Below are 23292 nucleotides of genomic sequence, written 5' to 3' on the forward strand. Positions count from 1 at the left end.
ATGCTGGAGAATAACTTTTATAGATTATTGTCAAACTTGAAAATGTTTTTTGTAAAACTTTTTTTGTCACTTTCTTCTGTGCTTTTGAAAACTTTTTGTGACTTTTTTCAGAGCTTTTTATTTTAATTTTATCCATGGTCATTAAACCTAATGTATATGACATTATACCTAATTTTGTTGTTTAAAAAGCAACTATGAATTATTTTGAGTAATCGTTAAGATCCGAGGATGTCGAGTTGATCACAGACTGTTTATATCAAAATTTAGTCAGAATGCTGTTGTGAACTAGAAGAAGTTCTACAACTGTCCTGGGATGTGTGGACATTACCAACCGTTTTGTTGTCACTTGAAGTGATTGTGTGAAGTCTTAGGAAATGTATGAAGCACTTTAAACACTTTTATCTGCTCCATTGATTTGGACAATTAAATTGTTATTGTCAAGTCATACTGGAGTAAAGACTCAGAAATCACAAGCAGCTGTTTAATTAAAGCGGACAATTGTTAAAGTGGGCGGAACCAACGTGCCCTGCCGAGTTTCCGCCCGGGGCTTTAAAAAGGACTGGAGACAACATCGGAAGTAAAGAGCAACATTAGTTGACGAGCAGCAAATATAGCGGTAAGAGAAAAGAAGATACAAAAAGCTGCAGTAATGTCCAGCAGAAGCATGCGGAGCTGATGACCTACAGCAGCCGGATAGCAGCCGGTAAGGAGCGGAGCCCTGAGTGAGCTGAGACCGTGTCAGTATTGCTGTTGTAAACATTAGCTTAGCTGGTAGCCACACCGTCCTCTGACGTCACTTAACCAGTTAATGTCTGGGAGACCTGTCTGCTAACGGTGTTGCTTGCAAATGTGTTCAACTATTGTTAATGTTTGTTAACTAATCAATGGGTGGAGGTAGTGTCTGGTAACTGTTAACGCTCCTGGTGTCCTCGGGGCAAACCTGACCCGTTTTCAAAAAGTTTCTGTATCAGAAATTTGGGTTTCTTTTAGGGCTGAACGATTAATTGCATTTGCGATAATATCGCGATATGTTAAAACGCGATTTCCTAATCGCAAAGGCTGCGATTTGGTCTCGATTTGATGACTCGCAAGAGCAAATCAGTCTGCACTACGCAGAGAAAGCATCAACTTAGCACGCTAACGCTACACTGTACCTTGAGCTGATCTCTGTCATTCAAACAATTCTGAGTTGAAGTTTAAAACTTTTACAGCCATTTTAATAAAATGAAGGGTTTTGTTTGGGCTCGAGTCCATACATGCAGTTAATGGATACAGGCACGCAGAACTGAAGGCTCGGTTGGCCCGAGCTAGCTCTGATTAGCGGTTAGCTCCGGTTAGCGGTTAGCTCCGTTATAAACAAGATATAAAGATATGGGTGGAGGAGCTGCCACTGAGAGGGGTAACAATCAGACTGATAAATGACGGTTTGGGGAGCTTTCACAGCAGCGTGGCCGCGGTGTTTCAACGGTTTTATTAGTACAGTTAATCCCACGGCAAGACCACAGCAACTAACGTAACGATAGCCTCTCCGAGCAAGTGCAGTGTTGGACGGTGTCGGCACGCAACTTCATGAAGGGGAGGGGCTGGAGGCAGCTCCTCTCTGTGCACTGTAAAAAATATATGTGTGTGTATGTATGTATGTATGTATGTATGTATGTATATATATACATACATATATATATATATATATATATATATATACACAACACATTACATATTATTGCTGACATCCGCCAACACTGCACTTGCTCAGAGAGGCTATCGTTACGTTAGTTGTTCATACTATACAATGATTTATTGTTTGTCTTTGTTGAATAATACAGAAGACAAAGAGCTTAAAAAAATAATCGAATATCGAATCGCAATCGCAATATTTGGGGAAAAAATCGCAATTAGATTATTTTCAAAAATCGTTCAGCCCTAGTTTCTTTCGAACTGTCAAAAAAAAATTAACTTGGATGGTGCCCTATACAACGTTCTTCACAGGTGAAGTAAATGATCAGTTCAGTACTTTCATTGATTTTTCTACTTTTATAGCATTTGGAGAGGGAAAAAAAACGATAAAAGAACGGTAGAAAAAGTGACAAATGTCGGTAAAAGATAAAAAAAAAGTTAAGATGCGCAGAAAAACACGAGGGTTAAAAGTGCACACTGCTTCAGGTTTGGCAGTGAACATGGTGAGACCAAGGGCTAATATCAGCTCATTTCTAATGCTTTTGATGTTCTGTATGGTGTTGGTTGAAATAATAGAACTTTAAATATGTTAAATAGGTATGATATAATTTATTATTATTATTATTATTATTATTATTTTTTTATATATATATATATATATATATATATATATATATATATATATATATATATATATAATTTTTTTTATTATTTAAGATAGTTATCTAAAAATGTAAGTTGTGTTCACAGGTCAGCCCCGCCACACTACACACAGACACAAGCTGAAAAGGCTCCTTTAGTGGAATTTATTTAACTCACCACACCATTTATAATATATAAATACATAACAGAATGCAGAGACATTGTAGTTTTAAACGTGCAGAAATACTTTAAAATAACACACTACTTAAAATACTACTGACAGTAAAGTGAAACTACATCGCCAGGTATAAAAATGATGAACGTAAATAATTTTGATCATCGTTTGAGTCTTTTACAGAAACTGAACAGAGTTGACATTGGAGGAAATGGCACTTTGCCGTAATTACTTCACATCGGACATGAAATAAGCGCTAATATTAAATCATCGTTAAATCATAAAATGAAATAATAATGGCCATACCTTTTTACAGTTCTACAACCGTAGCATGTAGCTACATTACTTCGTAGACCTTACACCTGGCCCTGACAAACACGGCTTTTGTGATTCTTTAGTTAGTTGTCTGCATGGAAACAAAAAGTCCATTAATGGACATATGTCGAAACTAATGGTTTATTCCTTTAGATAGGCTATAGGAAAGAGTCGGTACGGCTGCAGCCTGGAGACCTCCCGGCTGGTGCCGGTGTGCCAGTTTAGCTGGTGATCCTGTTAATGAATAAAGCATTAAGTGGGGTCATGCCTGTTTGTTGTACATCAGTTAGGTTTCGGTATGTGAGGCAAAGATGAACCTACTTTACTGTTTGGAGGCTTGCATTTGCCCATGTTAAATTGTGATATCACCAGTTAACATGGGCGTATATTTCTCTCCTATGTTAACCTGTGTTAATTTAGACTAAAAGTCCAATATATAGATAGAAATCAAAACATCTTTTCAGCGGTGTGTAGTGTAGTGGTATAGATGATGTAGAAGCTAATCTGTCAATTTTTTTGTCCATGACATCCAAGGTTCGTGCAAATATCACCAGTTAACAGGATCACCAGCTAAACTGGCACACCGTCCCCGGGCTTTGACTTTTAAAAATAAAAGCTTGCGTCTGGTCCGCTATGTCTTCGTACTTTGGTGTTTTTGAACTAAACGGTACAACGATCATGCTAATGAATACAATGATGCGTTTTTCAGCAGATGTCTTAGTTACAACACGATGGAGCTATCAAAGCAGTTTTGTGTTTATATGTGCGTGCGGGATTTATTCAGTTTGGCAAATCCCACGGTCTCTACAAAGCTATAGCTCCATTTGGCTGGTGGAGCCCTCCAAGAGTCTCCAGGAGAACATCTGCTCTCGTCATAATGAGGTGATTAAGATTTTCTGCCGAACTGATCAGCAGTGTATCTGTTATCTCTGCTTAATGGATGAACATAAAGGCCACGACACAGTCTTAGCTGCAGCAGAAAGGACTGAGAGGCAGAAAGAGCTCGAGGGGAGTCAACAAAACATCCAGCAGAGAATCCAGGACAGAGAGAAAGATGTGAAGCTGCTTCAGCAGGAGGTGGAGGCTATCAATCGCTCTGCTGATAAAGTAGTGGAGGACAGTGGGAAGATATTCACTGAGCTGATCCGTCTCATGGAGAAAAGAAGCTCTGATGTGGAGCAGCAGGTCAGATTTCAGCAGAAAACTGAAGTGAGGCGAGTCAAAGAGGTTCAGGAGAAGCTGGAGCAGGAGATCACTGAGCTGAAGAGGAAAGACGCTGAGATGAAGAAGATCTCAGACACAGAGGATCACACCCAGTTTCTACACAACTACTCCTCACTGTCACCACTCAGTGAATCTACATCCAGCATCGATATCTGTCCTCTGCGTTACTTTGAGGATGTGACAGCGGCCGTGTCAGACACCAGAGACAAACTACAGGACTTCCTGAGAGACACATGGACAAACATCTCACTGGCTGTGACTGAAGTGGATGTTTTACTGCCACAACCAGAGCCCAAGACCAATAAAATATTCACGTGAACTCACACTGGATCCCAACACAGCAAATGAACATCTGTTATTATCTGAGGTGGAGAGAAAGGCAACATTAACAGATAATAATCAGGGTTATTATAGTCACCCAGACAGATTCTCTGTAAACTATCAGGTCCTGAGTAGAGAGAGTCTGACTTGACGTTGTTACTGGGAGGTGGAGTGGAGAGGAAGAGTTCATGTAGCAGTCGCATACAAGAACATCAGCAGAGTCGGGGACTTGGGTGAATTTGGAGAAAACGAAAAATCCTGGGCTTTATTTTCTTACCGAAATTATAGTTTTGGATTTGAGTACAACAATGTCAAAACTCGCATCCCAGGTAATTTCTCTAGTTCTGAGTCCTCCAGAGTAGGAGTGTACCTGGATCACAGTGCAGGTCTTCTGTCCTTCTACAGCGTCTCTGACACCATGACTCTCCTCCACAGAGTCCAGACCACATTCACTCAGCCTCTCTACACTGGAGTTTGTTTTTATTACAACTTTGGAGAATCTGCTGAGTTCTATAAAATGTACTAGACAGATGTTATTTAAGGGTTGAAATCTGTGTTTTAACTCTTAAACTTGGTTTTTCTTCTCCATGTTTGTTGCTGAGAGCTGATCGTTGTGGCTTTTCTTTGCTGCACAGAGATCAGCTGTCAATCAAACATTATGGGATGTCCTTTGACATCTTCTCATTAGCTGTTGTGTAAATGTTTGAGTTTCTTTAGGTGGCTTGCTGTCTGTTCAGCCACGGAGGCTAAATCATTGCTCGTGATGTTTTTTTTGTTTTTGTTGTTTTTTTTTTTTTACCTGAACGGACCTTCCTCTGCATAAAAATGTAAACTTCTCTGTGCTCTCTAGATATTTTTTTTCTCCATCTATAACCACATTTACATGTATTTGTTTGGCAGACCTGTGTTATAAACAAATTTTATCTTGATCGTAATGTTGGGGATGTAATGGAGGCTGTTGTTGTTGACGATGGTCATTGTGGATTGTATTTTGTCAACTTTGGAGGCTGATGTGCACTTTTTTCCTACCCTGTGTAGGTGACTTTGACGCTGCTATCCATGCACCTTGTACTGGTATTTATTTGTCCTCGTACTGTTACAGTTGTGTGTAGAACTTGTATGTATTTCTGTTTTATACTTGCTGCTCACCTAATCGCCCTTCGGGGACACAAATAAAGTTGGAAGTTGATCAATCAAGGGGACCATTTATCATTCTCTTTTACATCGCAGAAATTCTGGTCAAAAATATTGACTGTCTGGGTGAAGTGAATATGTACATAACATTGTCAAATAAGAGTCATTTAACAGATGTTACCGATGGGATTTGTGAACACTGAAGGTAACATGATGAAGAAACAACCATTGAACAAAGTATTATCCTCTTGGCTTCATTCCAGAGTCCTCCAAAGCTGATGGACAACTTGTGAAACTGATATGAGAGTAATAACTGAGGCTGTCTTCCTTCTGAAAACTACAAAACTGTTAATATTTAGAGCAGAACAGCATTCATCAGTCATTAACAACATGGAGATCCTGTCACTTTTAGGCTCACATGGCCAAATGTTTAAGTCCATTTGTTTCCCTGCTAACATTTCTGCAATCAGCACATAAATCCCTACATTTTGACTTAAAATGATTTATAAAGAATGAAAATTGTGCAAATGAGAGCCCTGAGAGTTCAAGAAGGTCCTTACCCCTCTAGCTGTGAAGATTACATCCAGCAGACACACTAATGTAAAAATCTGAGGTCATTTTGACTAAACTTAAAAGGTTGAATATTTAAACAACTTTCTAAGGGATTTAAAAGTTGAAATGCAGCCATGATGTATGAAAGATTATAAACATTTCAAAGTCTGAATTCAGTTTTTAGCTGCGAGTGTGAATGAGTAGATGATGCGTTTAAAAACTGTGCACCTTTGAGAGAAAATCCCTCCAGCTGAAAAGCATGAATGCTTCTCTCTGCTCTGAAACCCAGCCAGTTCAACTCTGTGCTCACGTCCCCTCGTTTCCTCTCGCTCGCTGGTACGTACGTGGATAGAGCGGCAGCTGACGAGCCCGATTCGTATCCAGCAGTTACAGATGAACATTATCATTCATCAGGAGTCTTTGTGTTTGTTCACCTGACTGTTTAGTCCAATATTTTCTCTCTTTTAGCTGTTTTTGGTTTCTCCACTCCTGAGGGAAGTATCCGTGTCTTCAGCTGCTAAATGATCTATCACCAGCTAGCTTATGTATATGTTTGCTGCAGCGCAGGTTTACAGGGACTTTTTTTTTCTTTGAAAACAACATGAGAGCGCTGAGAGTGACTGTAACGGTAAAGTTATCTGCTGGACAGATGAACAAAGTGCTGAAACTCACTATTACGCTCTGTAAAGCTGAGATGAGCTGCAGATTCAGCTGTTGACTCTCTATAGGTTCATTACTTCAAGCGACTCCTTTCGCATTGTTTTCACTTCATTATATTCATATATATATACTGTACTGTAGGATATATATATATATATATCTATATATATATATATATATATATATCCTACAGTATACCCACTGCAATACATTAGACTATACCTTGTGTAAGAGTTAAAAAAGCACTTTATTAATTCTAATTTCCAATTTATATTTTATTTAATTGTAATCATTTAATGATGTGTTGGGCATTTGTGAATTTTGATCTTATTGAGTTTAATTTATTTATGGTATTGCTATTGTTTCCTGCGGAGATGCACTGCGCCTGCGCCTCTATTGTACCTCGTAAGTTGCCGTAGCTTTCGTGTCCTCCTCAGGACACCGTCTTGTGTTGCTCAGGTAGGTCGCATAGATATATATATACCTAATGAGGTAGGTCGTGGGTTAAATGCTGCTGCGCTATTTGATTGTTTTCTTTTAAAGTTGTGTTGTCACCCTTCAATATGTGTTGTCTCAAAGTTAATACAATATTAAGTAGCAGTTTTTACGGTTAAATATACGTTTTAACGATGTTTTAACTTTATTTTCGCTCCATTTTGGCGCTGTTACAGTATAATGTAAATAACGGAGGCTCTACAGTCCATGTTGAGGGTGTGAATTCTGTTATTTCACGTTTAGGAGCAGAGGTGCGGAGCCAATTAATGCCATATTGTCTCCTGAAGGTATGTGTAACTCTTCGTTAGACGTTATATTCTTTTTGTTATCTGTGCAGTCCAAACCCACGTACTGTTTAACTTTGCCCAGTAAAACTGTCAGGAAGTATAAAAACATTGTTTCTCGTGTTTTTCACATATATTGTTATAATTCAAGTAAGGTTTCCCCAGTCTATTCTAATGGCTCCTGTTGGCTAGCAATGTGCACAATAAGAGTTGAATAAGACACTATACTGTAATGTCATTTTTATGTATGTATGGTAGAAAATGAGATCACTCTTAGACAATAGACCTTTTTCACAGCAGACATGTTGACTTGTCATAGTAGGAAAAGCCCAGCTGAGATTGATAACCTTAACGATGGCTCAGTTCCATCAAGTGTCCCAGTAAGATATTTCAGTGAGTCAGCATGCACAATACCAGGACCTCTCCTAAGTGGAATGCAGCCATCAGTAATGGTTTAATACCAGGGTCTCTCCTAAGTGGAATGCAGCCATCATTAATGGTTTAATACCAGGACCTCTCCTAAGTGGAATGCAGCCATCATTAATGGTTTAATACCAGGGCCTCTCCTAAGTGGAATGCAGCCATCATTAATGGTTTAATACCAGGGTCTCTCCTAAGTGGAATGCAGCCATCAGTAATGGTTTAATACCAGGACCTCTCCTAAGTGGAATGCAGCCATCAGTAATGGTTTAATACCAGGACCTCTCCTAAGTGGAATGCAGCCATCAGTAATGGTTTAATACCAGGGTCTCTCCTAAGTGGAATGCAGCCATCATTAATGGTTTAATACCAGGACCTCTCCTAAGTGGAATGCAGCCATCATTAATGGTTTAATACCAGGGTCTCTCCTAAGTGGAATGCAGCCATCATTAATGGTTTAATACCAGGGTCTCTCCTAAGGGGAATGCAGCCATCAGTAATGGTTTAATACCAGGGTCTCTCCTAAGTGGAATGCAGCCATCATTAATGGTTTAATACCAGGACCTCTCCTAAGTGGAATGCAGCCATCATTAATGGTTTAATACCAGGACCTCTCCTAAGGGGAATGCAGCCATCAGTAATGGTTTAATACCAGGGTCTCTCCTAAGTGGAATGCAGCCATCAGTAATGGTTTAATACCAGGGTCTCTCCTAAGTGGAATGCAGCCATCAGTAATGGTTTAATACCAGGGTCTCTCCTAAGTGGAATGCAGCCATCATTAATGGTTTAATACACCTGTGCTTTTCCTACTATGACATGTCAACATGTCTGCCGTGAAAAAGGTCTATACCGTCCTGTATTGCTGAGGAGCAGAGGTGAGGATAGTAGGAAACAGTAGACTGGAAGCCAATTAATGTGATATTGTCTTCTGCAGAGCAAATACATTTTTAGAGCTGCAAAGATTAATCGATTAGTTGTCAACTATTAAATTAATCAGCATCGTCTTTAAGGAGGTCTCTCTATCTCATAAAAAAAGTTGGCACACCCCGCACATAGCCTAACAACTCTTACGAAACAAACGTATATTGCAATATACTAGCATTTATATTGCAATACATTAGAAAATATATTTCAATATATGAGAAACTTCCTCATATATTTGAAAATATATAGCAACATATGGATGGACAACCTATTGCTATATATTGATTAATATATTTTAAAATACATTGATGTGCAAACCAAACTGTATTACATTATTGCATGTATGTTTATTGAAAAAAAAGAGTTAAGCAATTAAGCTCATGCATAGATTTACAGAGCTTGATCAACAATAGTCCAAATCACATTTTTGCATGACATTCATTATATTTTACATTATATAGCCATATGGATGGACCATATATGGCTGTGTATTGATTCATACAGTATATTGTAAAATGTAGATGACAGAGTATTATAAATTAAATCATCATTAACAGCTAAATTAAATTTTTTCTTTGTGTCCGCCTTTGCACCGTGCGAACATCTTGCGCATACGCATAACGGTTCGTGCCGGCAGCACACACAAGCCTGTCTATGACACAAGCCACGGTCTGTAAAGTACTAGAGACCCATACTTGAGTAAAAGTACAAGTGCTCTATCAAAAAAGTGACTTGAGTAGAAGTAGAAGTGCTCTTTAAGCACCACACTTATGTAGAAGTACTAAAGTATTCAACCTTTTTTGTTCTTAAGTATTGCAAGTAGTTTATTTTAAAATATACTACTCAAGTACTAATAGTAATAGTACAAGTATTGTGTCATGTAGTTAAAAAGCAGTTTTGAATATCATATTGTTGGAGTTCAACATTTTACTTGGTATTAAGATGGAGCATTACAGGCAGTCACAAGTTGTAAATTGCTGGATATGAAGGAAGTTTCTGAAATAAACCCCAAAAGGTATATTAATGTCACAGCTGTTATAACTACTATAACAGTGGGTTGATGTAGTGGAAAGTTAGCAAGCTAGCAGAATACAGATAAACTAGCAGCTTCACATCACAGGGTCAAACATCCAGATAAACTAGCAGCTTCACATCACAGGGTCAAACATCCAGATAAACTAGATCAGCTTCACATCACAGGGTCAAACATCCAGATAAACTAGATCAGCTTCACATCACAGGGTCAAACATCCAGATAAACTAGATCAGCTTCACATCACAGGGTCAAACATCCAGATAAACTAGATCAGCTTCACATCACAGGGTCAAACATTCAGATAAACTAGATCAGCTTCACATCACAGGGTCAAACATCCAGATAAACTAGATCAGCTTCACATCACAGGGTCAAACATTCAGATAAACTAGATCAGCTTCACATCACAGGGTCAAACATCCAGATAAACTAGATCAGCTTCACATCACAGGGTCAAACATTCAGATAAACTAGATCAGCTTCACATCACAGGGTCAAACATCCAGATAAACTAGATCAGCTTCACATCACAGGGTCAAACATCCAGATAAACTAGATCAGCTTCACATCACAGGGTCAAACATCCAGATAAACTAGATCAGCTTCACATCACAGGGTCAAACATCCAGATAAACTAGATCAGCTTCACATCACAGGGTCAAACATCCAGATAAACTAGATCAGCTTCACATCACAGGGTCAAACGGTTAACATTCAGGACTCATTTCAGACTGAAACAACTCAGGAATAGATTAATCTGCTGCAACAACAGCTAAATATAAAGAGTACAACTTACATCGTCTCTGACTTCTGAACAGGCGATCGCCGTAATGAAAAGAAACTCTGGGATTTCTTACGTAACTTACGTGATTATCATACGTAACCAACGTAGCCGTAACTACACACACTGTAACCTCCACAGTCTCCGTAGCGTGAGGCATTCACAACAGTAACGAGTAACGATGCAGCACATAAAAATGTATCGGAGTAAAAGTATTAAACTCATCGAAAATATGTACTGAAGTAAAAGTGGAAGTAGGAGAACAAAATAATACTCCAGTAGAGTACAGATACAGCCTTTTAGTACTTAAGTAGAGTAGAGAAGTAGTTCTACTTCGTTACTACTCGTTACGCTCAGCGGTGAGACGAGACAATAAGAAAAGAAAATGAAGTTTGCGCTAGTGAGCTGGTCAAAGGGGAAGGATAAAGATGCTCTCAGTATAGTCCCTGTAAATTGTAAAATTGGATCGTAGACTTTGATCCTGAAAACTCTAAAAAGGAGTATCTTATCGAGTGCCACAGTATCGGTGGCAAGAGGCCTACTAATGGGTGGCTGGTTGAACCAGCACACATTTTGCAGTTGGCAGGCAAGTACAGTGCTTATTTCTTTTTTTTGCTTGGTTAGTCATGCAACATTAATCATGATAGCAATTATCCTGTTGAGATTTTTGCATTATTGGCCTAGTAACGTTCGCTGTATGAATTTTTAATTAGCAGTGAAACATTAAACACTTATTTTAAAAGTCATAAATTGAAGAATGTCAGCTAAGATTTGGATATAAGATTTGGAGATTTAATACGAATACTTAACTGTCACAGTCAACATTGTTAGCCAACATTGTACATTGAAAATTTGTTATGGGTTTGGTGTGTTTTGTCTTATTTTGGTAATCTGTTTTTTCTGTTTAGTATTTTTGCTCTGTTTCCTGTTATATTTTGACAGTCTTGTTTTCTGTCTTGTCTTGTCTTTGTTTTACTTCCTGTGTTTTCCTGCCCTTGTGATTGCCCTAATGTGTTTCACCTGTTTCCCTGCCTTGTGCCACCTGTCTTGTGTTTCCTCGTTAGCCTGTGTATTTAGTCTTGGTGTTCACCTTGTCCTGTGTCAGATCGTTGTGTGTCTTGTCGCCTGTTTGTGGTCCTTGTGTTCCTGTTTTTTTCGTCTCCTGTCTCTGAGTTTTGTGTTAGTTCTCCCTGCGGTCTCTGTGCTCTGGTTTTGTTATCCGGCTCTGTTTTCCCTTTTTGCATTTTTTGACTACCTCAGTTTTTACTCCTTGTGTTGTTTCTTACATTTTCCTTATTTTGGATTCCTGCTGGTTTGTACCCTGGACTTTTGTGTTTGGAATAAATCTTCACATCAACTTTGTCCCGCCTGCCTTCCTGCTCTCTGCCTTTGGGTCCTCAACTTCCCTGAACCATAACAAAATTAACTCTTGTGTGTATCTGCACATCCCTACCAGCAAACCAGTTTGCCATTTTCCGAGCACATTATGTGTACATAAGCTTCAGATGGAACCATGGTGACATGCCTTTCATTCTGTTTGTTCTCAGGTCAATGTCCCTTCAGCTGCTGCTTTTGAAATAAACCTCATTCAATTAATGTGAACTGTATTGATATCTTATTCAATCTATTATATTTTGATATACAGTGCCTTGTGAAAGTATTCGCCCCTTGAACGTTTTCGACCTTTTGCCACATTTCAGGCCTCAAACATAAAGATATAAAACTGTAATTTTTTGTGAAGAATCAACAACAAGTGGGTCCCAATTATGAAGTGGAACGAAATTCATTGGCTATTTCAAACTTTTTTAACAAATAAAAACTGAAAAAGTGGGCGGCAAAATTATTCAGCCCCTTTACTTTCAGTGCAGCAAACTCTCCAGAAGTTCAGTGAGGATCTCTGAATGATCCAATGTTGACCTAAATGACTAATGATGATAAATAGAATCCAGCTGTGTGTAATTAAGTCTCCGGCGATAAATGCACCTGCTCTGTGATAGTCTCAGAGGTCCGGGTAAAGCACAGAGAGCATCATGAAGAACAAGGAACACACCAGGCAGGTCCGAGATACTGTTGTGGGAGAAGTTTAAAGCCGGATTTGGATACAAAAGATTTCCCAAGCTTTAAACATCCCAAGGAGCACTGTGCAAGCGATAATATTGAAATGGAAGGAGTATCAGACCACTACAAATTACGAAGACCCGGCCGTCCCTCTAAACTTTCAGCTCATACAATGAGAAGACTAATCAGAGATGCAGCCAAGAGGCCCATGATCACTCTGGATGAACTGCAGAGATCTATAGCTGAGGTGGGAGACTCTGTCCATAGGACAACAATCAGTCGTATACTGCACAAATCTGGCCTTTATGGAAGAGTGGCAAGAAGAAAGCCATTTCTTAAAGATATCCATAAAAAGTGTCGTTTAAAGTTTGCCAAAAGCCACCTGGGAGACACACCAAACATGTGGAAGAAGGTGCTGTGGTCAGATGAAACCAAAATCGAACTTTTTGGCAACAATGCAAAACGTTATGTTTGGCGAAAAGCAACACCGCTCATCACCCTGAACACACCATCCTCACTGTCAAACATGGTGGTGGCAGCATCATGGTTTGGGCCTGCTTTTCTTCAGCAGGGACAGGGAAGATGGTTAAAATTGATGGGAAGATGGATGGAGCCAAATACAGGACCATTCTGGAAGAAAACCTGATGGAGTCTGCGCAAAGACCTGAGACTGGGACGGAGATTTGTCTTCCAACAAGACAATGATCCAAAACATAAAGCAAAATCTACAACGGAATGGTTCACAAATAAACATATCCAGGTGTTAGAATGGCCAAGTCAAAGTCCAGACCTGAATCCAATCGAGAATCTGTGGAAAGAACTGAAAACTGCTGTTCACAAACGCTCTCCATCCAACCTCACGGAGCTCGAGCTGTTTTGCAAGGAGGAATGGGCAAAAATGTCAGTCTCTCGATGTGCAAAACTGATCGAGACATACCCCAGCGACTTACAGCTGTAATCGCAGCAAAAGGTGGCGCTACAAAGTATTAACTTAAGGGGGCTGAATAATTTTGCACGCCCAATATTTCAGTTTTTATTTGTTTAAAAGGTTTGAAATATCCAATAAATTTCGTTCCACTTCATGACTGTGTCCCACTTGTTGTTGATTCTTCACAAAAAATTACAGTTTTATATCTTTATGTTTGAGGCCTGAAATGTGGCAAAAGGTCGAAAAGTTCAAGGGGGCCGAATACTTTCGCAAGGCACTGTATTAGGTGCGTTTTGAGATGCCTGATGAAGTCCGATGTTTACCTTGGTGCCACATACCTTGCATGTAGCTGTTAGCTTACTGCCACTGTTTACCAAGTTATTGAAAGCGAAACTAATGACAAAAGGCACAACTCCTGGAGGACTTGGTATTTTCTGATTCTAAATCTGCAACTATTTTTAGTTTTTTGGTGGTAAAACCGAAACTTGTCAGGGCCGAAAATGAATTCGGCGCAGGTGACCTTTTTTTCGGTGGCATAACTGACAGTGATATTTATATGTATTGGTATTTACCTCAAAAGCACATTAAGCTTAAAGCAAGGTCACTTCTTCGGACTTGCGAGTGCTGTGAAATCAATCGTATGCGGTTTGCTCACATAGCCTGGTGGTGTGGTGGTGAAGTGCAGTCATGCTGCGTTCATGAGCGTAGGGTATGCTCAGGTCTACGTCCGTATATTTTTATTTACAGTTTTTCCTCGATTGTTTACACACATTTTCTGAAAGCATGCCTCATATTCTCAGAACTCTACACACAATTCCAAAGAACACTCACACAATGGGCAAAACTCCTCAATGCTCTTGCAAAATTAAACTTTACATTCAAAATAATGTTATTTCTTCTCAAAAGGGTATTTTGTTTTCAAATGACACACACAAACCATCATATGAATAGACATTTATAAGAACCAGATGAACACTGATGTGCTCAATGTAAAACACTGAAAACACTTCTCCATTCATCATAATGACTTAGGCCTTTTTTTTGGTTCAGTGTTACACTTGCTACAGACAGTACATAAGTGTGTTGTAAAAGAATTTGAGAATATTGTTCTTATACTCAAAACACAAATACACGGTAAGAAATATATTTTATTTTTCCCACAAAAACAATGTACACCGTGTACATCCCATTCCAAACCATCACAAAGTTTCACATACAGTGGTCTACATACAAAACAGAAGAATTTACTGTATACAGTTACATAAAATAATACCGTAAAAAAAAAAAAAAAAACTATGTTGCATCCTCTCTTCTGTTTCGGTCTGGCCACAGCACCTCATCCACGTCACAAGCAATGTTTTCCCTGGCCAAGCAGCGGGGGAAATATCGCCTAGCATGGCGATTCCAGCCATGAAAAGCATCAGCTGCTATATCTCCACATGCGTCTTCCATAGCTTGGAGAAGAGGTATACGCGTTTGTGGATTTCTGTCATATACTTTCCATCTCCAGGCAGAAAAAAATTCCTCAATAGGATTGAGGAATGGAGAATATGGAGGGAGATAAAGGACTAAAAAGCGTGGGTGGGCAGTGAACCAGTTATGAACCAGAGCAGCCCTGTGGAAACTTACGTTGTCCCAAATGACAACATACCTGAGCTGCTCTGGGCCATCTACCTGATCTGGTGGAATGAGTGTGTGGTGTAGGGTGTCCAGGAATGTGATCAGATGGGCAGTGTTGTAGGGGCCAAGGGTAGCATGGTGATGGATGACGCCTTGGTGGGTAATCGCTGCACACATTGTGATGTTCCCTCCGCGCTGGCCAGGGACTTCAACAATGGCACGCTGGCCGATGATATTCCTTCCCCTCTTTCGTCTTTTTGTGAGGTTGAATCCAACCTCATCAATGAAGATGAACTGGTGCTCCACTGCAGCCACCTCTAGCTCGAGGACTCTCTGTAACACACATGACAATATCAGAAATAGACATGGAGTGGTCACTATTGTGGAGCACAATCATTATGATTACAATACTGAAATATGTATAATTTATACAGTGTTGAGATTATGCATCAATTGTGGGATTGTATTGATTGATTAGGATTAGGATTATTGATTAGGACTCACTTGCACATAGTTATGTTGCAATTCTTTGACTCTTTCTGAATTGCGTTCAAATGGCACCCTGTAGACCTGCTTCATCCTCAGATTATTTCTGCGCAAGACACGGTCCAGTGTTGATGAGCTTACCCTATCAATATTTTGAAACATCTCATTGTTTTCTAGGATTTTTCTTTGTATTTGCCGTAATGTTATGGCGTTATTTTCTAGGACCATGTTGATTATTTCAGTTTCCTGTTCAGGAGACCGAAGACGTTCCCGACCACCTTGTGTTGGTAATCTTTCAGTTCTGCCAAACAAATAGTAAAATACTGTAAATACAAAGTAGGAATACATTTCCCAAATACTTGAAACATACTTTATTTTTACAGTCCTACAGAACAGTCCACAGGCAATACTGTACTACTGTACTCACTGAGTACTGTATTTATATGTAGTATTGCAATTTTCTAGTGAGAATATTTCTTACCTATTCTCATTTCGGAAAGTCCGGATGATGGATGCTACAGTGTACCTGCTCAAATTTGGCTGTACTCTTTGCCCAGCTTCCCTCATTGTTAGACCATGGTTGATCACATGATCAACCAAAGTGGCTCGGATCTCATCAGAGATTACGGTCCTTGGCCTTCCCCTTCCTCGTCCTCGTCCTCCCCGTCCTCCCCGTCCTCCTCTTACTCTCACTCCTCTGGCTCTGCCTCTGTTTCCAATGTTGGCATCCATTGCTCCAAAACAGAAGAGCTCACCTGTTGCCCTTTTATGCTAAAGCTCTGATTGCTAATTGTAAAACTGTGTGATGGGTGTTTGCCCATGTGATGAGTCAGTGTTCATATTTGAATGTTAGTGTGTTTCTTGTGAAAACAAGAGATTTTCTGCATGAAAATTGTGCCAAATGCAGAGAAATTGTGTGTAGTGTTTTGAAAAAAGTGTGTTTTAGAACTGAAATTTGAGTGTAAAGCAGGAATTGTGCTTGTAGTTCAGCAGAATTGGTTAAGGGGGTTGGAGCATGAGTTACATGTTGTGGTCATTGTGTCTCAAGTACCAGTAATTGTGTGTAAACAATTGAGAAAAACTGTAATGTCTTTAATGGTAAGTGATCGCACAGGGATGGATAATGAGCATTGATTAAGATTAAATTACAATGCTACATATGGCAGACACCTTCAGATATGAGAGACCCCCTCAGATTTTTGACTTTGGTGCTTTCATGGGAGCCAGTCCTCACTCTATGGGAGCTCGGCTCCCTCTGGCTCCCAAATAAAAATTATATAAAAAAAAAAAATATTAGGCAGTTCAAAATATTATATATATATATATATATATATATATATATATATATATATATATATATAACATATATATATATATATATATATGTAAAGTTTGAATATATTGAATGAAAGTCTGAATATTTTGAATGAACCTTGAATATATTGAAAGAATGTCTGAATATATTGAATGAACCTTGAATATATACAAATGAAAGTCTGAATATATTGAATGAATGTCTGAATATATTGAATGAATTTCTGAATATATTGAATGAAAGTTGAAATGGAATCTGACTCCATTGTCTGCCACCATCTTGTGTTTTCGTTGTGATTAATCCTAACCGAAGTGTGACACTATGAGCAAATCAGCAAGAAATCTAGTGTCAGCAATTTTGAGCAATGAAGAGATTATTAACACACTGGCGAATGTATGTACGGGCCAGAACACTGTTTATTCACTTCTTCATTATGTAAGACTAAATGAAAGGAACCTCTTCGGTCAGGCAGGTCCCTTTCATCAGGCTCACTCAACACGCTTTTCATTCAATATATTCAGACTTTCATTCAATATATTCAGACATTTTAATTCAGTATATTCAGATTTTCATTCAATATATTCAGATTTTCATTCAATATATTCAGACTTTCATTCAATATATTCAAGGTTCATTCAATATATTCAGACTTTCATTCAACATATTCAGACTTTCATTCAATATATTCAGAATAAGAATCCTCCAATATATTCAAACTTCACATATATATAATAATTTCCTAAACGGCATGTCATAATAAATATAAATATATATATATATATAAAAAGTAAGATTTCTCTGATTCCAGCTTTTTAAATGTGAATATTTTCTAGTTTCTTCTCTCCTCTGTGACAATAAACTTATCCATATTTTTCAACATGATTTGACATTTTATAGATCAAACAACTGATTGATTAATCGAGAAAATAATCGGCGGATTAATCAACTATGAACTATGAAAATAATTGTTAGTTGCAGCCCTATACATTTTGGAGAACCGTCAGCTGAAGTTGTCTGTTTCCATACCCTGTCCACTTTACACTTGCTAAACCTGTACTTTGACTCTTTAAACCTGTCCTTGCCCGACAAAAAAAAAAAAGTATGGAATTGTTTATCTTTCCAGTTTTAGCTTCAACTGCTGTGAACTGTAAGTGACCGTGTGTGATAGAATGTGTAAATGTGGGTTAATAGGTGTGGCAGCAATCCGTTCAGGGTGTCAGGTTAGGACACTATTCCATTGTTCAGGTGAGAGTGTGTGAGAAAGGATCCAGGTTCGCAGTTCAGATAATGTGTATAAACAAATAGGTGTGTGTGTGTGTGTGTGTGTGTGTGTGTGTGTGTGTGTGTGTGTGTGGTATTACAGACCAATGGCAAAGGCAAACCTAAGCTAAACAGCCATCTACGAATAGCATGCACAGAGCAACGTTAATGGCTAACATTAATAACTAGAATGTAACGAGCTACCAATTAAAGATTAGCAAACGCAAAGGCATTCATGTTACCCACATGTGTCAAACTCAAGGCCCGCGGGCCAAATCTGGGCTCGCAGATTTTGATCCGGGATGCATATCAGTTTAGGTTCACAATAGACTTTGGCCCACATAATTTTTGTAGCGTTTTTCAATGTTTTTTTCCGACTTTTTGTCACTTTTTCCAATGTTTTTTGGCCAGTTTTAGAATTTTTTTTTTGCTTTTATTTCAACTTTTTTGTCGTTACAAAAAAAGTTACTTTTTTGCTGACTTTTTGGGGTCTTTATGTCGACCAAGCTGTAAGTGAGAAGATTATATGAGACATGCAATAATACAATAAAAGATGCTTGACTTTTCCAATGAAATAAGCGTGTGAATAAACTAAACATGTCTGGCCCTGGATGGGATTCTTGTTTTACAGTGTGGCCCTTTGTGGAATTGAGTTTGACACCTCTGATGTAACCTATACAAATGACAGTCATAAGAATTATAATAAGCATTTAAACAGAATAAACAACCGAAATATTCAGTGCACAGCATAGAAACAATAGCTATTATAATGTAAAAACACAGTTAAACAGACTATTACAAGCTAGCCTGCTAGCTCTGAATCCCGTTGTAAGCTAACAGAAACCTAAATACATTCACGGCTAATAAACACTGTGTGTTACCTAACACAACAATTAAACTTATATTTCCATGGACACACACGCTAGAAAGAAACTGTCCATCAGTCTGCAGAGCACGTAATCAGGCACAGTGGATACAGAATGGGAATGCATTCACAGGGACATGGCCTTTTTTACAGACTGAATTAACTATAAAAATGTATATTAGGAGTGTAAGAAAAAATCGATACTCTTGAATATCGCCATATTTTATTTTGCAATACTGTATTGATTTTTAAAAAGGCAATATCGATTTTATTTTTTTATTTTTTTACCTTCAAAAATATTCATGTAAGAGAGTGGTTCACGTTTATGTTGTGTTTAAACGCCCTACCGCTAGATGGCTATGCTGAGACTCACCACTAGTGTCCTCGCCTAGCAGTGCCCGACAGCGCCTAGCAGTGCCTAGCAGTGTCTGACTTTTTGCTAGAAGCTAACAACGTAGCTATGGCTAAACTTTGGCCTACTTTAGCATATAAACATTAGCTCACTAAGAACCTGTTAAACCACAATCCCAAACTGGCAGTTTGATTTTCTGTGTACTGAATTGTTTACCTAAAGTAAACTTCTTTGACTTTTATGAACATCATGTCTTTTTCTAAAAATTATACTTAAAAAAAATCGTATGCACAGTATCGAAATATATTGTAATATTGTAATATATTGAATTGTGACCCATGTATCGTGATACGTATTGTATCGCCAGATTCTTGCCAATACACAGCCCTAATGTATACGCTATATATAATTTAATGATTGTTCTTCTCTTCATAGCATGTTGAAACCCAGTGTGCTGCGCTGCCCCGCCCCGTTAAGAGAAACCTCCTCCTGCTGGAAGCATGAAAGCCTGATAACTCCTCCCTCTTCTTCCTGCTGATAAATACAGCCAGCTCCACGCTGAGCACAAGCGGACTTGTTATCTCCAACTCACGGAAGGAACAGGAACAAATGGAAGTGAGTTATTTTTGAGTCAGAGCACAGACTCATATTTCTGTTCAGAGAAACTCTCAAACAGTAACTGCCACGAGGTGAAATGGCGCAGAAAAGAGTTAAGCTGGACCGGGAAACTTTCTCTTGTGTGATTTGTTTGGATCTACTGAAGGATCCGGTGACTACTCCCTGTGGACACAGCTACTGCATGGACTGTATTCAACGCCACTGGGATGAAGAGGATGGGAAGCAGATCTACAGCTGTCCTCAGTGCAGAAAGACTTTCACACCGAGGCCTGTCCTGCTGAAAAACACCATGTTATCAGATTTAGTGGAGGAACTGAAGAAGACTGAACTCCAAGCTGCTCCTGCTGATCACTGCTATGCTGGAGCTGAAGATGTGGCCTGTGATGTCTGCACTGGGAGAAAACTGAAAGCCCTCAAGTCCTGTCTGGTGTGTCTGGTCTCTTACTGTGATCAACACCTTCAGCCTCATTATGACTCCTCTGCGTTTGAGAAACACAAGCTGGTGGAGCCCTCCAAGAATCTCCAGGAGAACATCTGCTCTCATCATGATGAGGTGATGAAGATGTTCTGCCGTACTGATCAGCAGTGTATCTGTTCTCTCTGCTTAATGGATGAACATAAAGGCCACGACACAGTCTTAGCTGCAGCAGAAAGGACTGAGAGGCAGAAAGAGCTCGAGGGGAGTCAACAAAACATCCAGCAGAGAATCCAGGACAGAGAGAAAGATATGAAGCTGCTTCAACAGGAGGTGGAGGCTATCAATCGCTCTGCTGATAAAGTAGTGAAGGACAGTGGGAAGATCTTCACTGAGCTGATCCGTCTCATCAAGACAAGACGCTCTGATGTGGAGCAGCAGGTCAGATTCCAGCAGAAAACTGAAGTGAGTCGAGTCAAAGAGCTTCAGGAGAAGCTGGAGCAGGAGACCACTGAGCTGAAGAGGAAAGACGCTGAGATGAAGAAGCTCTCAGACACAGAGGATCACAACCAGTTTCTACACAACTACTCCTCACTGTCACCACTCAGTGAATCTACATCCAGCATCGATATCCGTCCTCTGCGCTACTTTGAGGATGTGACAGCGGCCGTGTCAGACTCCAGAGATAAACTACAGGACGTCCTGAGAGACACATGGACAAACATCTCACTGGCTGTGACTGAAGTGGATGTTTTACTGTCACAACGAGAGCCCAAGACCAGAGCTGACTTCTTAAAATATTGGCGTGACATCAGACTGGATCCAAACACAGCACACCCAAAGCTGGTTTTATCCAAGGGGAACAGAAAAGCAACAGCTGTGGAAGAAGAACAGCCTTACCGTCGTCACAAGGACAGATACACCACTACTTTACAGGTCATGAGTAGAGGGAGTTACGCTGGACGTTGTTACTGGGAGGTGGAGTGCTTTGGGAGATTTTATGTCGCAGTCTCATACAAGGGTGTCCGCAGAAAAAAGAAAGCAACTGCATGTGCATTTGGACTCAATGACAAGTCTTGGGTGTTAGATTGTTCCCAACACAAATATACATTTGTGTACGACTCAGAGGACACACCCGTCTCAGGGCACGAGGTCACCAGACTAGGAGTGTACCTGGACCACAGCGCAGGTACTCTGTCCTTCTACAGCATCACTAAAACCATGACTCTCCTCCACAGAGTCCAGACCACATTCACTCAGCCGCTCTACGCTGGACTTGGGTTTTTCTGGTACGGATCCAGTGCTGAGTTTTGTGAACTAGAATAGACAGAAATCATGGTTGAATTCCAGAGTTTTGGACTGTGAATGTTTGTTGCGGAGAGCTGTTTGTTTCTCGTCAGCCATCGATGCTCGTGCTGATGTTTGTTGACTTGAACTAAAAATGGAAAACCATTCTGCTAAAATACAACAAATTGCTTGTTGAATTTAAAACAAACGAAAGGAAATATTTTCCAACCATATTTTATTGAACAAATTTAACATTGGATTAAATATAAAATGCACCACAAAAAAAGAATGAGAGTATCTTTTTGAACTGATATTTTCTTTCAACTTACACAAAGAATCTGAGTGTCTTTCGCGATATGTCGCAACCTTTCGCGATGTGTACAAAGCACCAGTTGATATTGCGATAACGATTTAAAAAAACAATATATTGTGCCCTAGTCCATATCAGTATAAAAATATATAAAACACAACAACACAGACAAGACAAGAAAGTTATATGCATTGCAGTCCATAAGTCTCATACACACATTTGTTCCAATGCTTCCAAAAGCAAGAAGTGTGCCTTGTGTCACTCGGTGTGGGCTCAGTTTAAAGCCATTATAATTACTTTGTTACGCGACACATAAATGTGTACACATTTGTGAGGTTGTATGTTCCTTTATCATAGATATTTTGTTCTCACCACTTTAAAATTTGTGAAGAAATCGATAATCACATTTACATAGATTTTTGTTTGGCAGACCTGTGAGTTATTATAAAACTAATTATCCTAATCAATAAGGCTATAATTTCATATTCTCTTCAACATAGCTGAGATTCTGTTTCAATATAGTTTTCAACCTGTTCTTGCCTTCCTTCCTCCTTCCTTCCTTCCTTCCTTCCTTCCTTCCTTCCTTCCTTCCTTCCTTCCTTCCTTTTTTTTTACGGTCTTCTATTTTTCTGTAAGTTTGTCAAAGTTTATTCGCTTAAAAAAAAAAAATCCGCCTTTTTCCAAGTTTTGGTTACTTTTTTTGAAGTTTGTCTTCCTTCTTTCTACTGTTTGTTTTTGTCACTGTTTTCTATGTTTTTGATATACTATTTTCCACCTATTCATGCCTTACTTCCTTCTTTCTACCAACTTTTTCCATGTTTTTCCATTTTTTTATTTTATTTTTTTAAGTTTTTGTTGCCTTTTTCATAATTATTTAAATGTTTTTCAGTTACATGGCTGTTGTTTGGTAAATCTATCGCTGGTCAGGGGGTACTTGGCTTAAAAACACAGTTCAAATGGAGTACATTATTGAAAAAAGTTTGAGAACCACTGCATTAAACCATTGAACAAGAGTAATTTAACAGACTGAAGCTTTACGTGACGAATAAACAAACTTGAACTTTCAGGTATATTCTTCGTGTCTTCGTTCCAGGGTTTAAACAAAGCTGATGGAGTAAATATGAAACGGATATGAGAGTAT

General features: G+C 39.0%; 2 protein-coding genes and 1 pseudogene across 3 annotated transcripts; 2 read left to right on the forward strand and 1 right to left on the reverse strand.

Annotated features, from left to right (window-relative positions):
- The first annotated feature begins 547 nt into the window (after window positions 1-547).
- Window positions 548-22855, forward strand: LOC120568054 (tripartite motif-containing protein 16-like). Of its 2 annotated transcripts, none has more exons than XM_039815248.1 (2): window positions 548-703; window positions 19957-22855. In XM_039815248.1, the coding sequence occupies exon 2, from the start codon at window positions 20216-20218 to the stop codon at window positions 21878-21880; it is 1665 nt and encodes a 554-aa protein (XP_039671182.1). In that variant the 5' UTR covers window positions 548-703; window positions 19957-20215; the 3' UTR covers window positions 21881-22855. The 2 variants fall into 2 exon arrangements, with proteins under 2 accessions (XP_039671182.1, XP_039671183.1); XM_039815249.1 differs by having other exon boundaries at window positions 600-616.
- LOC120568060 lies at window positions 3600-5108 on the forward strand (annotated as a pseudogene).
- Window positions 14917-15847, reverse strand: LOC120568550 (insertion element IS630 uncharacterized 39 kDa protein-like). The gene is made up of 2 exons (XM_039816133.1): window positions 15748-15847; window positions 14917-15576 (listed from the first exon to the last, which is right to left on the reverse strand). Exons 1-2 carry the CDS (start codon window positions 15820-15822, stop codon window positions 14917-14919), a joined length of 735 nt encoding a protein of 244 aa, XP_039672067.1. The 5' UTR covers window positions 15823-15847.
- Window positions 22856-23292: the final 437 nt, after the last annotated feature.

This window comes from Perca fluviatilis, chromosome 11 (assembly GCF_010015445.1).
Source record: "Perca fluviatilis chromosome 11, GENO_Pfluv_1.0, whole genome shotgun sequence".
NCBI lineage: Eukaryota > Metazoa > Chordata > Actinopteri > Perciformes > Percidae > Perca > Perca fluviatilis.

Excerpts from the sequence above, each read along its gene's own strand:
- LOC120568550 (XM_039816133.1), bottom strand. The coding sequence starts at position 15,822 with ATGAAGCAGGTCTACAGGGTGCCATTTGAACGCAATTCAGAAAGAGTC. Across the intron at positions 15,577-15,747 it reads TGCAACATAACTATGTGCAA|AGAGTCCTCGAGCTAGAGGT; the intron begins GTGAGTCCTAAT and ends TGTGTGTTACAG.
- LOC120568054 (XM_039815248.1), top strand. The coding sequence starts at position 20,216 with ATGGCGCAGAAAAGAGTTAAGCTGGACCGGGAAACTTTCTCTTGTGTG.